The sequence below is a fragment of the Salminus brasiliensis genome, chromosome 2 (genome assembly GCF_030463535.1).
Source record: "Salminus brasiliensis chromosome 2, fSalBra1.hap2, whole genome shotgun sequence".
Classification (NCBI taxonomy): domain Eukaryota; kingdom Metazoa; phylum Chordata; class Actinopteri; order Characiformes; family Bryconidae; genus Salminus; species Salminus brasiliensis.
Genome location: NC_132879.1, coordinates 57,552,003 through 57,571,703, shown reverse-complemented (window position 1 = coordinate 57,571,703; position 19,701 = coordinate 57,552,003). Strand labels below are relative to the sequence as shown.

General features: G+C 41.7%; 1 protein-coding gene across 3 annotated transcripts in view; it reads left to right on the top strand.

Moving 5' to 3' along the window:
* The window catches only part of tbc1d22a (TBC1 domain family, member 22a), a 189,697-nt gene that overhangs the window by 18,621 nt on the left and 151,375 nt on the right, over positions 1-19,701 (top strand). For all 3 annotated transcript variants that reach the window (XR_011979058.1, XM_072674024.1, XM_072674025.1), the window contains exon 5: positions 18,144-18,214. Coding sequence is in view for 2 of the 3 variants with exons in the window: in XM_072674024.1 (XP_072530125.1) it covers positions 18,144-18,214 (71 nt within the window). In the remaining variant the exon portion in view is untranslated. The remainder of the gene's footprint in view (positions 1-18,143; positions 18,215-19,701) is intronic.

The window sequence follows — 19,701 nt, the reverse complement described above, 5'->3', positions numbered from 1 at the left end:
ACACACAGATCTTAAGGGTTGACTGAGGTTCTGATATCCGTAACGAGTTATCAGCCCAGATATACAGACAAGCTCGAGCTGCCCCGTGACCGCTTCGACAGTCTGCTACGCGCTGGTGCTTTGTTGGGACCTCCCGTCCGTTCTGTCCACCCCGTCACACGGCTGCTAAATTCCACAGTGAAGCGGAGAGGCGACGGGCGCTGGACGTTTTGCGGGACGATGGGGCGGATGGGGTGGAGGTTTAATGAAGTGGCTGGTTGGTGTAGAGGCAGGGTCAGGAGGCTTTGTGAAATAATGAAAGGCTTGTGTGTGAACCAGAAGCTTTATTGTGGCAAAGAGGGTCTGATGGATTACTTCCACGTGTGTGTGTGTGTGTGTGTGTGTGTGTGTGTGTGTGTGTGTGTGTGTGTGTGTGTGTGTTTATCAACCTTTAATCTCCTAGTCTTTGACCTTTCAGAGGTGACCCCAGCACGGACAGTGAAAGGCTATTTGTCATATGTGGCCTTCCTGAGTGAGGAGGAGGAGGAGGAGGAAGATGATGATGATGAGGAGGAGGAGGAGGATGGTGGCAGGGTGTTTTCCAGCTGGAAGGGTGTGTTGTGGTGTGTCTGATCCGTTCCAGAAGCAGTCAGGTCTCCTCTCTCTCTCTCGCTCTCGCTCTTCCTCAGTTCTGGTTTTAATGAGTGTGTCGCTCAGTGGCGGCGGGAGTTTTGGGATTTGGAGTGGGATCCAGTCGGAGGGTCAGTTTTACCTTCTTCTTTTCTTTTTTTGTACTTTCTCTTTCAGCGAGTGAAATTCAGAATCACACGAAGCAATTACTCCGTCGTGGTGTCTGCCGTTGCCATGGCGATGCACTGTCGTCCACTGGGGGTTTTGGACCCTGCTCGTGTCTTTCGAATCTCTCTCTCTCTCTCTCGCTCTCTCTCTCCCCCTTTGGAGCGCTCTCTCTCGCTCTTTCGCTCTCTCTCTCGCTCGCTCTCTTTTGAGCTCTCTCTCCCTCTCTCTGTTTTGTGCTCTCTTGCGTGTATTCTATCTCTTGTCACATGTTTTCTCTTTTTTTTCCTCATTCTTTCGCACGCTCTTTTTTTATTTTTTTTGGTACTCTCTCATGTGAGCTCTCTCATGCGCTCCTATCTGTTGTGCATGCTCTCTCTCTCTCTCTCTCTCTCTCTCTCTCTCTCTCTCTCTCTCTCTCTCTCTCTCTCTCTCTCTCTCTGCTGAAGTCATCTTTCCCCCCCTGCTTCTGCTGCACTACTGGCAATCCTGTTACACAGCAATTCAGTGTATTATAAGCTTACCATGCCTGCGATTTCACTGTTAATAGACGGCATCAAAGCATCGTGAGTGACAGCCTGATTAAATTTGATGCAGTTCAGCAGCGTTTGAGGGAACGGTATCGCAGCCGTGCACAGGGCGCTTTGTTTTGCGTGGAATTCGCCGGACGAGCGTTCCTGCTTTCCTGGAAAGAGCTGCACCAGCCTGCCTAGGACTCCTAGGGCTGCCCGTTGCCATATTTCCACTCCGACTAATGTTATTAAAGCACCTCAAAAATATATATATCAGGATACATCTGTAGGACAGTCTCACAGCACTGAACTCCAGGCCTCTGATTTTGAAATGTATAGAAAAGGCCTGTATGTATAGATATAGGCCTAGCTGCACATCACAGCTGATATGATACAGTACTTTACACTGTAGAAACCCTGGTGAAGCTTTGATCTGAGGTATTTCGGTGTGAATTAGTCATCAGGGCTGTGGATTCATGTGGATGTCCAGATTCTACAACAGGACCTCACCTGGAACATCTCAAGGTGCTCAGAACAACCTTCTGCGATATCAGAACGATGGCTACTGATGTTTAAACATGGGCCTGCTTTCCAAAATAATGGAAACACCAATTGTGTAGCTCTGATTGGTCAGGATATACAGTATATAAGCTAAATTAATTTGTTGGCCAAATGAATATCAAAGGATTGGTTAAAGAAGGAAGCTTCAACTGTACAACCTTGTTACTTGTTAGCTAGAGTTCATGGGTACATGGGTGGAGGTGTGTAGATGGTGCAGGAAAAGGCTAGTTTGAGTCATGTATAAAAGGCTAATTTTATGTTTCAGTGCCTAAACTCCGCCCATTTTCCTTCTCATTTTCCTCCTCTAAACTCTCTCTCCATCTCCAGTGTCTCCAAACTCCAGCAGTGAGTCTCCCTGTGCTGATATCGGCCTATGTTTTAGTCCCCCCCAGAAATCAGTTATTAACCCATACTCTTCTCTATTGTAAGAAGGCGGGGCTACACTTAGGAATGAAGTGATTGACAGACAGACAGTCTTGACTGGAAGAGAGCGCATGTCTGCAGCAGGACCTGCATGGCGCCCCCTTTCTGTTCATTACCTGGAGGAGCTGATCTGTAGAGGAAGTTACTTGAGCTGCACTTTTACTGTTGGGGCTCAGTGAAGACGGTCTGAGACACTCAGGCTAGGTCTGGGAGGAGGGGGCAGGTCTACCAAATGAGTAACAACATGACGGACAGTTTAGGCTTTAGGATGGGACCAGGGGGGCCATAAGCACACAGTATAAGCTCTCCAACTGCAGATAGGGCTCATTTGCACATTGCAGCCTAATGCAGCATAAACAGTTGCAAAGGCCAGAATGCGGATGGTGATTGAGTAGCGATACGCTGCGCAGCCCCAGTAGAACAGTGTAGTGCGAGCCCCAGAAGCACAGTTGTAAGGCCTCTAATTTCTCTTACTGTAACTCGAGCAGTTTGTAGCTTAATGGAATTGCATATGTATGAGTTAGATGGTCAGGGGGCTCTAGCGCAGCGGGTTGCTCTGTATGCACGCTGTGTGTGTAGCTGGCTGAGAGATGGAGAGGACTGGAGTGGAGTGAGTGGAGTGGAGTGTGTGAACCGCCCCATGCTGTAGGCTGTGTGACCTTGATGCGACTGTGTTTGAGTGGAGCGCAGTGCTGCATGCCAGCGTCAGGCCTAGTGCTGTAAAGGAGTGGGAGTGGCAGTGTGCTGTCCGTCGTGTATCATACAGAGCTGCATGTGGTGAAGTCCAGGTTTAATGCCAGCGCTCATGTCCCGTCTTTCTCTGGTGCTTTACTTTAGTCATCAGGTTAATATCTTTCTGAAAATGTACCAGTTTAACCAGATTATTAAAAAATTATTTGCAGCTATAAGTTGAGGGACAGGACGTGGAAAGATAGATGGCTTTGATGGAGACTCAGAAGATAACCTAAATAATGCCTAAATTAACAGCGTGAAAAAAAGAGCGCCAGTGCCAGCTGCTGAAATAGTCCATCTCGTCATCAAAAAGTGACCTTAATCACTACAATATTCGGGAAAACTAAACTTAAAAATAAATAAACTAATAAATAACTAATAACTAATAAACTGTCTAGAGGAATCCTGTTCTTTTCCTCAGTGTAATCTATTAATTTATTAAGCATGCCACACATTTGGATATTTGTTCTCCCACCCCAAAAAAAACTGAAGGAAGTTCTGTTTGGTGAAGCTGAAGCTCAGGCTAGTGGTGCTGCTCTTCGTTTAGGCTGCTGTAGTAGTGCAGAATAGTGTCCGGAATGAAGGAAGTAGTAAAAATTCAATTCAGTTTGATTTATTTAGGCTTTTTATAACAAATGTCACAAAGCAGCTGCACAGAGTCCCGGGTCTAAGCAGCTAGTGGCAACAGCGGCAAGGAAAAACTCCCTCGGGTCGAGAGGAAGAAACCTTGAGAGGAAGCAAGACTTAAAAGAGGAACCTTATAATAATAATAATAATAATAATAATAATAATAAACAAAACAGGGATAAAAACAGTAAAACTAAACTGAATTAAGAAAAAATGGTAAATGTGACGTCAAGCCAAACAAGATGGCCAAACGGTCTCACCACACCATGTGGGAGACAGGGGTTCGATTCCCGTCCTTGGGCAAGACTCCTTACACTACACTGGCTCACCTCCGTAATACGAGTTACTGTGTAAGTCGCTCTGGAGAAGAGCCTCAGCTAAATGCTGTAAATGTAAGTCCTGCAGTGAGGTGAGGATGAGTCAGTGTGAGGCCCCGGAGCCGGACAGTGGGCAGGAGGGTAGTGGAGAGCCGGGTCAGGCGGAACCAGGATGGAACAGTTAGGCCCGGGCATCTCAGTACATGAGAAAGAGAGAGAGGAAACAGAAAGGGGTTCGGAGGAGCGCAGGAGAACGCTATGGGGAGGGTTATGGGGTGTTTAGCCTGGTAGGATCCAACAAATGGACTCGTCTCAGCAGCAGGCATCGTTTCATCCGAAATCAAGGGCATTAAAGAGTTTAAAATATCACAAAAAAAGATTTTTAGAATAAATCTAACTTTAATCTTTTGGAACATCCGTCTCAAAGTCCTGATCTCAACTCTGTTGAAAATTCAACACATTAAATAGTGATCTTAAATTCAGAAGCTGACTTCCTCTGACAGAACTGGTGCAGTTTAGTTCAATGTGTTGAATTTTCAACACAGTTTTAAACTCTTTAGAATACCCTCAATTTAGAAAGAAACAATGAACGTGCAAGTGTCCATATATGTTAATTAGAAGGTAAAAAGAACTGCACTATATGGACGGAAGTATTTGGACACTTGCGCATTCATTGGTTCTTTCAAAATTAAGGGTATTCTAAAGAGTTTAAAACTGGAACAGCCGTCTGAAAGTCCTGATCTCGACTCTGTTGAAAATTCAACACATTTAATTAAACTCTACCAGTTCTGTCAGAGGAAGTCAGCTTCTGAATTTAAGCTCACTACTTCTTCAAGATCACCATTAAATAAGAAAAACTAATGTTAAAGTATAGAATTTGACCTGGGAAATTCCACAGATTTTTCCTACATTTCTTCATAACTAAATAACCATTATGTAACACAGTTATGAGAGGTGTGGCAAAATAAATCATCAAATCCAAAGAAAAAACATATATAAATATCATTTATATGCAATTAAATGTGGAAAATGTTAATTCAAATGTAAAACAAACTAACTGCACTATATGGACAGAAATGGACAGTGTTTTTTTTTTTTTTTTAAATAATAAATCTATTTTTAATCTTTCATCTTTTGGAACGTTGGTCTGAAAGTCCTGATCTCGAAATTCAACACATTGAATGAAACTCTACCAGTTCTGTCAGAGGAAGTCAACTTCTGAATTTAAGATCACTATTTAAATTAAGTAAATAAAGACTTTAGAATTTGGGCTGATTTAATTTACTCAAACTTTTGCTTACATTTGTTTGACCTGGGAAATTCCACAGATTTTTCCCACATTTCTTCATAAATAATCATTATGCAAACACATCAAATCCGAAGAAAATACATATATAAATATCATTTATATGCAATTAAATGCATATTTGTATGTGGAAAATGTTAATTCGAATGTTAAAAAACTGCACTCTATGGACAGAAGTATTTGGACATTTGCGTGTTCATTGTTTCTATCAAGGGTATTCAAAAGAGAATATCACAAAAAAGATTTAGAATAAATTTAGCTTGAATCATTTGGAACAACTGTCTCAAAGTGCTGAACTCAACTCTGTTGAAAATTTAGCACGTTGAACTGAACTCCAGCCAATTGCGTCATTAAGAGTGGCTAATTTTGGGGCATTTCTATTGGTCATTTCATTACGACATTCTGACACAATGTGAAGAATAGCCGGGATGGTTTGCCGTGACTGTTGGTTTTCAGTGTGTTTGGGTTGGGAGTGGGAGTGTGCTGTCCGTCGTGTATCATACAGAGCTGCATGTGGTGAAGTCCAGGTTTGATGCCAGCGCTCATGTCCCGTCCTTCTCTGGTGCTTTACTTTAGTCAGCAGGTTAATATCTTTCTGAAAATGTACCAGTTTAACCAGATTATTAAAAAATTATTTGCAGCTATAAGTTGAGGGACAGGACGTGGAAAGATAGATGGCTTTGATGGAGACTCAGAAGATAACCTAAATAATGCCTAAATTAACAGCGTGAAAAAAAGAGCGCCAGTGCCAGCTGCTGAAATAGTCCATCTAATCATCAAAAAGCGACCTTAATCACAATATTTGGGAAAACTAAACTTAAAAATAAATAAACTAATAAATAACTAATAACTAATAAACTGTCTAGAGGAATCCTGTTCTTTTCCTCAGTGTAATCTATTAATTTATTAAGCATGCCACACATTTGGATATTTGTTCTCCCACCCCAAAAAAAACTGAAGGAAGTTCTGTTTGGTGAAGCTGAAGCTCAGGCTAGTGGTGCTGCTCTTCGTTTAGGCTGCTGTAGTAGTGCAGAATAGTGTCCGGAATGAAGGAAGTAGTAAAAATTCAATTCAGTTTGATTTATTTAGGCTTTTTATAACAAATGTCACAAAGCAGCTGCACAGAGTCCCGGGTCTAAGCAGCTAGTGGCAACAGCGGCAAGGAAAAACTCCCTCGGGTCGAGAGGAAGAAACCTTGAGAGGAAGCAAGACTTAAAAGAGGAACCTTATAATAATAATAATAATAATAATAATAAACAAAACAGGGATAAAAACAGTTAAACTAAACTGAATTAAGAAAAAATGGTAAATGTGACGTCAAGCCAAACAAGATGGCCAAACGGTCTCACCACACCATGTGGGAGACTGGGGTTCGATTCCCGTCCTTGGGCAAGACTCCTTACACTACACTGGCTCACCTCCGTAATACGAGTTACTGTGTAAGTCGCTCTGGAGAAGAGCCTCAGCTAAATGCTGTAAATGTAAGTCCTGCAGTGAGGTGAGGATGAGTCAGTGTGAGGCCCCGGAGCCGGACAGTGGGCAGGAGGGTAGTGGAGAGCCGGGTCAGGCGGAACCAGGATGGAACAGTTAGGCCCGGGCATCTCAGTACATGAGAAAGAGAGAGAGGAAACAGAAAGGGGTTCGGAGGAGCGCAGGAGAACGCTATGGGGAGGGTTATGGGGTGTTTAGCCTGGTAGGATCCAATAAATGGACTCGTCTCAGCAGCAGGCATCGTTTCATCCGAAATCAAGGGCATTAAAGAGTTTAAAATATCACAAAAAAAGATTTTTAGAATAAATCTAACTTTAATCTTTTGGAACATCCGTCTCCAAGTCCTGATTTTGACTCTGTTGAAAATTCAGCACATTAAATAGTGATCTTAAATTCAGAAGCTGACTTCCTCTGACAGAACTGGTGCAGTTTAGTTCAATGTGTTGAATTTTCAACACAGTTTTAAACTCTTTAGAATACCCTCAATTTAGAAAGAAACAATGAACGTGCAAGTGTCCATATATGTTAATTAGAAGGTAAAAAGAACTGCACTATATGGACGGAAGTATTTGGACACTTGCGCATTCATCGATTCTTTCGAACAATTCTAAAGAGTTTAAATCTGGAACATCCGTCTCAAAGTCCTGATCTCGACACATTTAATTAAACTCTACCAGTTCTGTCAGAGGAAGTCAGCTTCTGAATTTAAGCTCACTACTTCTTCAAGATCACCATTAAATAAGAAAAACTAATGTTAAAGTATAGAATTTGACCTGGGAAATTCCACAGATTTTCCCTACATTTCTTCATAACTAAATAACCATTATGTAACACAGTTATGAGAGGTGTGGCAAAATTAAAATACTCATCAAATCCAAAGAAAAAACATAACTAACTGCACTATATGGACAGAAATGGACAGAGTTTTTTTTTTTTTTTTTTTTTTTTTTTTTTTTTTAAATAATAAATCTAGCCGTTGGCTAATTTTCAGACGTTGGTCTGAAAGTCCTGATCTCGAAATTCAACACATTGAATGAAACTCTACCAGTTCTGTCAGAGGAAGTCAACTTCTGAATTTAAGATCACTATTTAAATTAAGTAAATAAAGACAAATAAAGTAAATAAAGTATAGAATTTGGGCTGATTTAATTTACTTAACCACTTAAGAGTGGCTAATTTTGGGGCATTTCTATTGGTCATACGACATTCTGACACAATGTGAAGAATAGCCGGGACGGTTTGCCGTGGCTGTTGGTTTTTAAATTAAGTAAATAAAGACAAATTAAGTAAATAAAGTATAGAATTTGGGCTGATTTAATTTACTCAAACTTTTGCTTACATTTGTTTGACCTGGGAAATTCCACAGATTTTTCCCACATTTCTTCATAAATAATCATTATGCAAACACATCAAATCCGAAGAAAATACATATATAAATATCATTTATATGCAATTAAATGCATATTTGTATGTGGAAAATGTTAATTTGAATGTTAAAAAACTGCACTCTATGGACAGAAGTATTTGGACATTTGCGTGTTCATTGTTTCTTTCAAAATCAAGGGTATTCAAAAGAGAATATCACAAAAAATATTTAGAATAAATTTAGCTTGAATCATTTGGAACAACTGTCTCAAAGTGCTGAACTCAACTCTGTTGAAAATTTAGCACGTTGAACTGAACTCCAGCCAATTGCGTCATTAAGAGTGGCTAATTTTGGGGCATTTCTATTGGTCATTTCATTACGACATTCTGACACAATGTGAAGAATAGCCGGGACGGTTTGCCGTGACTGTTGGTTTTCAGTGTGTTTGGGTTGAGCCGGCCACTGAAACCGAGCCGGAGGAGCTTTAGGAGTCGTGAACCCATCGCTTGGTTTACGCTCAGTTGCCATTTACTCACAAAAGCTCTTCACTAAGGCGCAGAACGGCTCTGCTGATTGCATCCGTGTGAAAATAGGACCTTTCTGATGTAGGAGCTGATCTTATTATGTTTTAAACGGCGAGATCCCACCCCATGCACCTTTAATAATAAGGCTTAGGTAATGTAGCTAATCTCAGGTATTTTCTTCTACAGTCACGACCCAGCAGTGGAGCTTCTTCTGAAGAAACATGGGGAACTGTGGCTGTGTGACTCACGAGATTACTGTAATGCTTGTGAGCTTGCTACTGAAGCTGCATTGTGCATCGGTCACAAATTTAACTCGACAACTGTTCTCCGCGGGGCCTGAAGTGGAGGGAGAAACGGGGAAAAAAAGTTTCTTCTGGGCGAAGAAGTTATTTTTTTATTTAGTTTATATATAAATATATCTGAGAGTCACCTGGCTTTGAGTGTTGTATCCGGATAATGACGCAAGGCATGTGAAAAAGTAGGCAAATTTATAATGCAATCAATTAAAGGAGGCAGTGCAGTTAGTCTGAGTGCCGCGAGGAAGTGACAGGGTCCTACTGTATGCTCCCCAGCCACCTGGACTATATTTCATCCTCCTGAGCAGCATCAGCTAATACAGAGAAGTATCTTTTTACAAGGCTCCCATTAGTTTACGAGTGCGCCGCGTGTCACTTTGTCCTTTATTTGACTTAACTGCGCCGTCAACGAACTCCTTCACAAGGTTTAGAGCCAAACTAAACTTTTACAGCTCCGGGCCGCAGCACTGGACTCGCGCCGAACATGAAAGGCTGGGCTTTTTTTGATACGTGATGTGATGCTGGAGGCTTTTTCACACCACCATAGTTCACCAGCGCCTGAGTTAACAGGGTGACATGCTTGGCTGAGCCGTGTTCAGTGTCTTTTATTATGTTTTTGACAAGTGGACTGGATACTAGGGCGGTGCGGTATGTATAGTATGGGCTGTGGAAGTAGTGGAGATACTTGGTTCTACCATATTTATGGTATATATTCAAATGTAGGCAAATTTAAGGCCGTAAAGACTGGTCAGACATGTTTTTTAGTCTGATCTCATCTTTTGAAGTTCATGTGAATCGGTGGACCCAGGGATGGATATCGTAAATATTGACATATTTGAAAAAACGGACTAGAGACAGGGACTAGACATGTGTGTATAAAACATTTATTAATATAATAATAAAATTTATTATATTTATTATATTAATTTATTATATATAATTATTACCTTTTTAATAATTAGTATACTTATTAAATTACAAAGAAGTGCAATTGAGATTTATTTCCAGGGTTACTACAATTTACTGCTTTCAGGCACTGGATAGCAGCCCTAACTGAATGCGAGTTGTGAATCACAATGTCATGGTAAATGAACCAGTAGGAATGCTTTTACATTGACTTCCATTTACAGTTAAGTAGGTCCTCCTCTGGTTCTCCTGTATTTGCTGTTTTGGAGATTTATCAGGTTTTTAAGTTGATGAATTTGATGAAAGTTCTGAATGTCAAATTTCTCTATAACTCTAGTCCAGGTAGCTTCAGTCACAGCTGTAAGCATTTCAGAAACAGCCCAGAAGGTCGGTGCTTGTCTGTACATTTGAGCTGTAGACATGGTGACCCCTGCTTCCCATCACCACCGTGTAGAAACCGGAGCTTGTAAGTTTCTCTGCAGTGCACAATGCATCTCACAAACAAATGGGATCTGTCCCGAAACCTAGTGTACTAACAGATGGGGGGCAGCCTGTTGCTTTATTGATGTTTTTCTCTTTCCCCTTTTTCTGAACGCGGCTAGCTGCCTCACCTCACCTCACTGCAGTGTTTCAGTGGGGTCTGAGGACAGCTCGGCTCAGCGCCCGAGACTGACAGCTGTCCGGCCTCCTGACAAATGTGGTCCGTCTCTATATGTGTCTCTCTATTTCTCAGCCCACCTCCTGACCGTGTCTTTAGACAGCGCTTCCCGTTCTGACGCTCTCTCAGCTCCCGGGCTGCGTTATTGGCAGTGACGTCGTCTTGGAAGTCTTGTGGAAGTAGCGGGATTTTATAGTCTCTTTGTAGTTGTGTTCGATTTCTCGCGGTGACTGAAAGTCAGAGACTGAAACGTCACTTTCACCCTGGTTCTCTGTAGTGCCGTTCGCCTCAGCGTTTGTAGTGGGTTTACTCTGGAGAGGCGCTCGCTGAATACAGAGCAGCGCGTTACAGCTTTACACATTTTTACTCCTAATGTGAGGCAAAGAGACAGTAGTGCACGATGATCTGATTGTGTGTCTGATCAAAAGAGGGCTTTTATTTATTTATATATATATATATGTGTGTGTATGTATTTTATAATATATATAAACCGACAATGTGAGGCGATATACTACGAGCATGGCACGGCTACCGTATACAATAGTCACAGTAGGGCATCATGTAGGGGGCCTGAAAGCTCTGCAAGACTTTTTTTCCATTCATTGTTTCCATTACGTTCTGATTTTCTCTTGCTGTTTCTGATCTCTGTGTGTGTTCCCCGTTATTTTATGCCTGTCAGCTTTTTCATTTGTTGTCTGGGGAATGATTACTTTTTGGAAATGTCATATATTATCAGAAATGAGACGAGATGTGTTAATGAAATGTGTAGATTGATAAAGACCTGAAATGAGCCTCAAGGCTTTCTAGGCCTTCCGGGACGTCCTAACGATCTTTGGGAATGTCTGATTTAGCTCCTTTTTCTGTCTTTTTTAAACTCTACTAGGTTTACTTGGCGACCAAATGGTTAAACATGTTAAATGTTAAACAGAAAATCAACCAATATTAATTAGGCAGATACAGCTAAACAAGCTCTCCCATTGGTTGGAACTTCTCTGGTGGATCTGAAGATGCGATGCACCAGATGAACCGCTAGCTGAAGTCTGAATAAAGCGGTTTGGTTTCCACAGGGAGGGGCCAGTTTCCTTTAAGTCAATCTCATTGGTAGTTTGAGGGTTGTAGGTTCAATTCCCGCACTCCCAGGGCTCGGCGAGCTGCCAGTATCTGGTCATTGAGCGAGGCCCTTCACCCTCCCTGCTCACAGCAATGGCCGCCCACCTCTCCAGGCATGTGTGCTCAGGGTTAAAGCCAACCGCATCTTCTCAGGCTGCTGCTGAGACACCATTGGACATCTGAACCCTAACTGCCAGTTCCCTTACATCAGCTAACAGACGCCCACAATGGTTAGCACTGTGCTGAATGATGGTCTCCTTGCCCTTCTTCTCGCCGGGAAATCAGACCCCAGTCTGTCAATGGGAAGGCCGACCTGCTACAGGGCTAACACAGTTTAGCGCTTTCGTACAGAAGATTTTCCAGACATTTGCAGCCTTTCCTGAAGGCCTGGGTCTAAGAGTTGAAGCTCACCGAAGATAATATGGTGTCATCTTGGCCTGATGGCAAAATCGTCTGATAATTTGAGCTATGCGATGCTCTCACGTCGGCCTGAGTGCGAATCCTGCAGTGCCTAAACGCAGCGTTTTTAAAAAAAATAAAAAAACGATGACAACACAAGACATCTTGAAGCTCATCGCTGGCCTGTAATTCCACTTGCTGCTGAGTCCTGAGAGCTGCTGCATTCATGTGGTGTGTGTGAGTGTGTGAGTGTGTGTGTGAGAGCCGCTCCCAGACAGATGCTCTTGCTCTAGACCCAGATGCTTCTCGGCCACGTCCATCCGGCCGGGCGAGCAAGGCCGCTTTCGAGGTCACCGTCTCCCGGGGGATATAGATAGATAGAGCGAGAGAGAGGGAGGGAGACGGAGACAGAGCGAGAAGGAGAACGTGCATGTTCTCGTCCGAGCCCGCTGTGAGATTAATGCCACGTAGAGGAAATATAACAGATAGTTTAATTAAGCGCCAGGGCAGAAGATTCATTGGCTAATTTCTGTGCCTGACAGCGCAAATGAGGGTTCAAAGGTGCGAGCCGAGGAGAGGCACCCTTGAGTGGCTCCGTGTTTAATGAATTGAGTGCTTTTCCTATAAAGTTCTGCCGCGAAGCTGCTCGTTAAAGCCGGCCTTCGCTGTGTCACTTCCCCATCGCCGCTGCCGCCGCCACTGCTCGGGCTCTTGTTGCTCACCGCCGCCGCCTCGTCAAGTGTGGGCCTCTGGCCGAGATGTCGCTGGTGTAACATTAAGGCTGTCGGAGATCTGGACAGATGTGATAATTAGACCGGAATGAATGTTTTATGGGGCTCGACCGAAGGATCACTTTGCTGATAAAATTGGACGATAACCTGCAGAACCCCACCGGAGAGGAGACCTTCCTGCAATAATTCCTGTAAATCCTGTAATATTGCTCCTCCACCTCGCCCACATGCTTCTCTACCTTCAGATGCTTTTCCCGGATCTCTCAGCTGCACGTATTGTAGCGCTGCCCATGAGGGGGCGCTAAAAGCAGGATTTGTATTGGAGTAAGTGGAGTAAAAGTGACTAAAGAGATGTTATTCCAGTTCTCACACAATTCAGGTTTAAGGCTGATGCTCTTATCCAGACCTCTTATCTTTATAAGGTCACTCGTATTACAGAGGTGGGCCGGTGTAGCGTTAGGAGTCTTGCCCAAGGAGTCCTACTGCTACTGGTGTAGCATAGCATAGCCAACCAGCCCAGGATTCAAACCCCAGTCTCCCGCATGGTGTGCTAGCTCACTGTCCGGTGGTGGTGTTATCTCTTGCACAGTGTTATGATGGACCATTAGCTGTGGAGAGATTTGGTGAAGTGCTTTAGATGTTTGAGATGTTAGCATAAACATATTTTTCATTGATGTACAGGTTGTTTGGCAATGAGTTAGAAGAGCTTATGAAATTGTTTCACTTGATCAGTATCTTCTGTCTGAATTTGGTTACTCCGGCTAATCCCGGTGAGAGAAACGCAGCTTCTAGTGCCCCCTAGGGGTCTCCATACAAACATCAGTGAGGACTGTTCTAATGCATATATCAAAAAAAAAAAAAGAAAGACAACCTTCTTAACTTTCAATTGAAGTCAATGTAAAGATATTTTAGCATATTAAGTCATTTTAGAGTGTTTCTATTGGTCCACTCATCATGAAATTAAGACACAATATCAAGAACAATTGTCAGGTTCACATTATAGTGAATAATAAATAATAAACGGACGTACAGTGGTTATATGTTGGTTCCTGGAAACTACAGGCTCCAGTTACTGTGCAACATCTCAGATTAACTTGGACTGGATTCTAGCGAATAAAATTCATACTGGTCCAGTGTTTTTTTTTAAAAAGCCTATATGCTAAGTCCAAGCTTATATGTGCCTGTATTTTCCTTTTTTTCCAAGGTTTGATCCCTGTAGCTGCTTCTGTACACTGTATAAATAATTCTAGATGAACTGACCAATAGAAATGCTCTAAATTACGTGGAATAAACTCTTATTTTACATTGAGATGCACGTTTTTCATTAGACAGCGATGAGATATGTGTGAGAATAGTCCTCAGAGGTGTTTGTGTTGGATCCTGTTGGGGCATTGGGGCTTTCCTCCCACTGCGGTCTGCTGCAGGGTAGTCAGCAGGATAGTCCAGTTTGGTTTTTAAATGAAAAAGATGACGGTGAAGGAGGGAAGTGTAAAGGTGTGTAAAGCAATGTTATGCAGGACTTTTTGGTGGTGTCATCTTTACAGTATGAGTTTGTGAATGCTGTAATTCAGGTTCCAGTGGAATGCTTATGCTGTTTAAGCCTGGCTCTCAGGAGAGGCGGTTTATAGCCTATTCTGAGTGTCTGGATGTTTCTTGTGTTGCGTTTGTGCTTCAGAGAGTCAGAGAGCTCCCACCATCATATGCAGGTTTAAATAAAGCTGTTTAGTTTCTAATAAACCCGTGTTTATAAAGGCTAGTAGCAGAACCTGGGCAGTGCCTGTTTTCTTTAAGGCTGCTCGGTATCTTTTCAGTGAGGGCGTGCGAGAGGTCCTGTGGAGAGATTAGGCTTGTAATTCGGCGGCACTCGAGTAGCTGGTAATGAGAAAAATGGATTACACTTTCAGAACGTTTGACAGAACCATCATTCTCTGTCTCCAGTAAAGGTGTAATGGTTCACTAAGCCTGGATCGGTGCGCTGTGCCATTCATGGTTCAGTGTGTTTTCAGTATCAGTACAAAGAAAACAGCTTCCTGCTTAAATCATTCATCGTGTCTCGGACGTTGCAGCTGCAGTGAATTCTTCGTAGGCATGTTTGTAGGCAGGCCAAGGAATTTGTTCAGGTTCTTCAAAGGTTCTTTAGTAAAGGCAACCCGAAGAACCACGGGCATTCTTAGAAATGTTCAGAGAACCCAGTTTCAGTTCAGATGTGTGTTGGGTATTTTAATGAATGTCGCCCTGACTCTTCGAGGCATCCTGCTGTGGTATCTGCCCACCTGACCAAGCTGTGAGGTGGACAGGGCCTCCAAGAGCATCAGTGAGCCTTATGTGCTGATGACCTTCACGCCACTGCATGACCACTGCATACCGGGAACACCCCACAAGACCTGCTCCTGATGTTTTGGTGGAGATGTTCTGATGACCCAGTCACTGTCTAGAACCTCACAGTTTGGTTCTTCTTGTCAGAGTGTCTCAGATTCTTACGCTTGTCCACCAACATCACCTTCAAGAGCTGATCACCGATATAAAGATCCCACTGTAGATGAAGATAATCAGTGTTTTTCTCTTCACCGGTACTAATGTTATGGCTGATTGGTGTATTGTAAGTTGTTAGATGTATTAAAGTAAGTAATTGTGAGGTTTTTACAAGCCTATTTACCACCCTGTTACTTTGCCTCAGAATGAGGATGGGGGGACGAATTCCTAAATCTGCCTCGAAGTAGCTCTCGTGATGGGAGTGTATTTCCACCCATGGTTTAGACTAGACTGCACTGGCAAAACGGTTCCGATGCCTTCAGACTATTTTCCAACTAGTATTCCGTTAAGTTAGAGGACGCCAGAAGGAGCTCTGCTAGAACACAGCGGTAAAAACAAAGGATCGGAGCTGGATCACTCCTTAAGTACCTGATCTGATCTATTGAATCGTCTCAGATCCCTGCTGATACTCCATCTGTTATTATTTCTCTATATCTAGATCCGGGTCTTCAGTATCCAGTCCTGGGTTTAGTTCTCACTTGAAGTTTTGGGTATTGATTAATTAATTAATGAAAATGAGTGCAGTGTGACGCCTAGCGAGGGTTACAGAGGGTGCAGCATAACATTTTTTTTTGTGAAGTGTTTATCTGGGTTTTTGTACCAAATAAATAAATCAATAACTATATTATATAATATTATATACTAAATACTAACAGATACAGGGACATCTGCCGTTTTTCCAAACGTAGGATCAGACCAGGGTGCAACAACAACAACCCAACAACAAATAAATATATATATATATATATATATATATATATATATATATATATATATATATATATATATATATAATATTCATTTGCTTATTTATTTTTGCTGGTTACTTATCCTTAGGTTCGTGTGCCACCTTTACGATGTGGAATTTGCGAGTGCTGTATTCGCTCAGGTTAGAGTGGACCGTACCGCGGGTTTCCATTTACATGCATATGCTGTTTAAGCCTGGCTCTCAGGAGATGCAGGTTCGAGCCTATTCTGAGTGTGTAGATGTCTCTTGTGAATCCCGTCCGACTCCTGTAATCAAAAGGCGCTACGTTTATTTAGCAGTTCTCAATGAACGCGCTGGACGAGACGCAGGAAAACAAACTCAGAGATGTGTAATATGTAGATATATATTTCTGTAAACAAAGAGCCGTTGCTCCCTGCCTCCTCATTTAAGCCCAAATGAGTTGCCCTGCTCTTGTAGCACGTGCAAGAAAATTCGATGCACACATGAGTTACGAGATGGAGGTTGACTTTGTTAGGGATTTTTTGGCCAGGCAGACAGACTGGTAATAGTTTTCACCTTTGGGTGGCTCTGCAAACAAATTGCCACTGGGAATAATGAATGAGGCGTGAATGGAGTAGACCCTGCTTGCATGTCTTCTGCCTGCATTTGCATACAAGTCCTAAAGTCGAGGAGGCCTCGCACTGCTCCCTGTCTTATTTCTGTTTTATAATAAGACGCACATTGTAAGACCTGGCCTTTATGGCTTCTTACTCTTGGAAGGTGCTGCTTTCACAGACGTGGCGTTTTAATCATCAGCAGTGTCCGGCAGCGTGTTTGACGGTAGATTGCAGCTCTTTCAGATTTGCTGTTTTGTAACTGATATGTTGATGCTTGGCTTCATGCTCACTTATTTTTGCTCAGAAATGGCTTTGAAATTCTCAGTAATCTGAAAAGACATGGTCAGACTGCCATCAAAAGCAGGGGATTCAATTTAAAAGGGGTCCAGGGGTAATTTCCTTTCGCTGGTGCTGCTCTGTGAGTGTATTTGCGTCCGGATCGGCCTTGTCTGAGTTTTTCTCCGTCCTCTTCTGAAAATTACAGGCCGAATTACCTGCTGTTATGCACTGATCTCGGTGGCGGTTCGGTAATTTCAGTCCCGCTGGACACACATTTCTGTGATTTTGCAGGCAGATGTCGCCTCTCGTTGGAAAACAAAAATGTTTTTGGCTGCTGCTGCGCGCCGTATTTAGTCTCCAGATGGATGTTTCGGAAAACTCAGGGCTTTGCTTAGTCTGGAGGGTAAAACTGTGAACCAGGATGTAAACATTTGAATACCACCTTCTCTAAATCCAGTGATGAATTCCCTTAATACATTTATTTTTAAATTCTTAGACAGTACAGGCAAACACGTGAGTATACACTATACGTCCAAATATTTTTGGACACCTCTTCTAATGAATACACTCAGCTAATTTAGGCTGCACCCATTGCTGACACACAAACGCAAATGTACACACACATACACAGCTTGTCTAGTCCCTGTAAAAAGTGCTGCCAATAGAATAGGACTCTCTGGAGCAGATAAACACTGATGAACCTATTGGCTCCATGCTGCCTAATAATGCCAGGTGTGGGCTATAGAGGGGTATAAAGCCCCCCAGCATTGAGCTGTGGGGGAGTGGAAGAACTGTGTTCTCTGGAATGATGATGGTTGGCGCTCCAACCAGTACTTTTAGGACGAGTTGAGATGAGATAAAGATATAAGGAGGGATGGTGATTATCATCATCATCATAATAATCATCCAGCATCTTGGCCTCATTAACAATTTTATCACTGAATGCTATCAAATCCTCACAGCAATGCTCCTCCAAAATCTAGTAGAAAGTCGTCTTCTTCCCTGAACAGTAGAGACAGTTACTCCAACACAAGCAGGGGAAATTCTTTTAATACCCTTGATTTCAGAAGAAGCAATGCATGAGCAGGCGTCCCAATACTTTTGTCCTTTAATTCTTAAGGTCGTATGACTAAAAGAATGCCTCCAGTGCAGCACACTGCTGCATATAGGATGAGAGAATGGGTGTGTGCTGCTGTTGTGAGGTTATTGTGATGTGTAATGTGAAGATTGCAGTGATGTGTAGATTTCTCTCCCTGTCTTTCTCTCCCTGTAGAGGAGCTGCGGAAGCTGAGTTGGTCTGGAATTCCACGGCAGGTCCGCCCCATCACATGGAAGCTTCTTTCAGTGAGTAGAGCAGTTCAGCTGAATTTACAACTCTGTCCCCCTCTGTGTAAGATCACCCACTGGTTACTGGTTAATGAACAAGATTGTCACTGTCATGAGAAAAACTCATATCTCCAAAACAGCAGCTTTACAGGAGAAGGAAAAATTGTAACTTTTAATGGTAATTTAAGTCGAAGAAAAAACATTTTACTTCAGGTCATTTTGGAGCATTTCTATTGGTGCTTTTATCATAAAATTCTGATACAGTGTAAAGAACCACTGCCAGATTTGGACTATTTGTTAAACAGTGAAAATGGCAAAAATGGAGATACAAGGTTTCTGCCATGATATTCAATCCAAACAGCGCAGTACTTTTAGAATAAGTTAATTAGCTGTACACACATCAGGACTTGCCTGTTTGACCAAACATGTTTGAAAACATTTAATGAAATTTTTTTTAATGAAAGTAAATTCAATTCTATTAAATATATTATATTAAATAAAATTATATTAAATAAAACAAAATAAAATTATATTAAATTAAATAAATTAACATACATTGTTTCCTAAGTTTAGCATCAGGTTCATCCAGGTGAATACATTATTACCTCCCCCCATCCGAGTGTTTCAATGCTGAGTATCACCATATTGTTTTGCAATATAGTATTTTTAAACAGTGAAAATGGTAAAAATGGAGATACAAGATTTTTGCCATGATATTCAATCCAAACAGAGAAGTACTTTTAGAATAGGTTAATAAGCTGTGTGTGTGTATGTACACGCACCAGGACTTGCCTGTTTGACCAAACATGTTTGAAAATAGTAGAAAATACTAATAGTTTGAAACGTAGAAAAGATTTAAATTTAAGTAAATTCAATTATATTGAATAGTATATTAAACAAAATAAAATAAAATAAAATACAATAAAATATGTTTTATTCTTATTTAATATTATTTTATTTTATTTTATTTTAACATACATTTTTTCCTAATTTAGCATCAGGTTCATCCAGGTGAATACATTATTATTACCTCCCCCCTATCCCGTCTCTTAATGCTGAGTATCACCATATTGTTTTGCAATATTGTATTTTTTACGCATCAGGACTTGCCTGTTTGACCAAACATGTTTGAAAACATTTAGAAAAGATTTAAATTAAAGTAAATTCAATTCAATTAAATTAAATTAAATTAACATACATTGTTTCCTAAGTTTATCTTTAGGTTCATCCAGGTGAATACATTATTATTTTCTCCCCCATCCATGTCTCTTAAGTATCATGATATTGTTTTGCAATACTGTATTGATCTTGAAAAATGCAATATTGATATTTTTAATTAATCTAATATTTTAGATGTAAAGCTTGGTGTCAGACAGTGGTTCATTTAGTGTTGTGTTTAAACCCCGGCCACTAGAGGGCAATGTTTTACTCTTTAATCTTCAGATTGGATAAAAAAATACAGCATTATGCATTAAGCATGTTGTCTTGCTTGCGGTATCTCATCT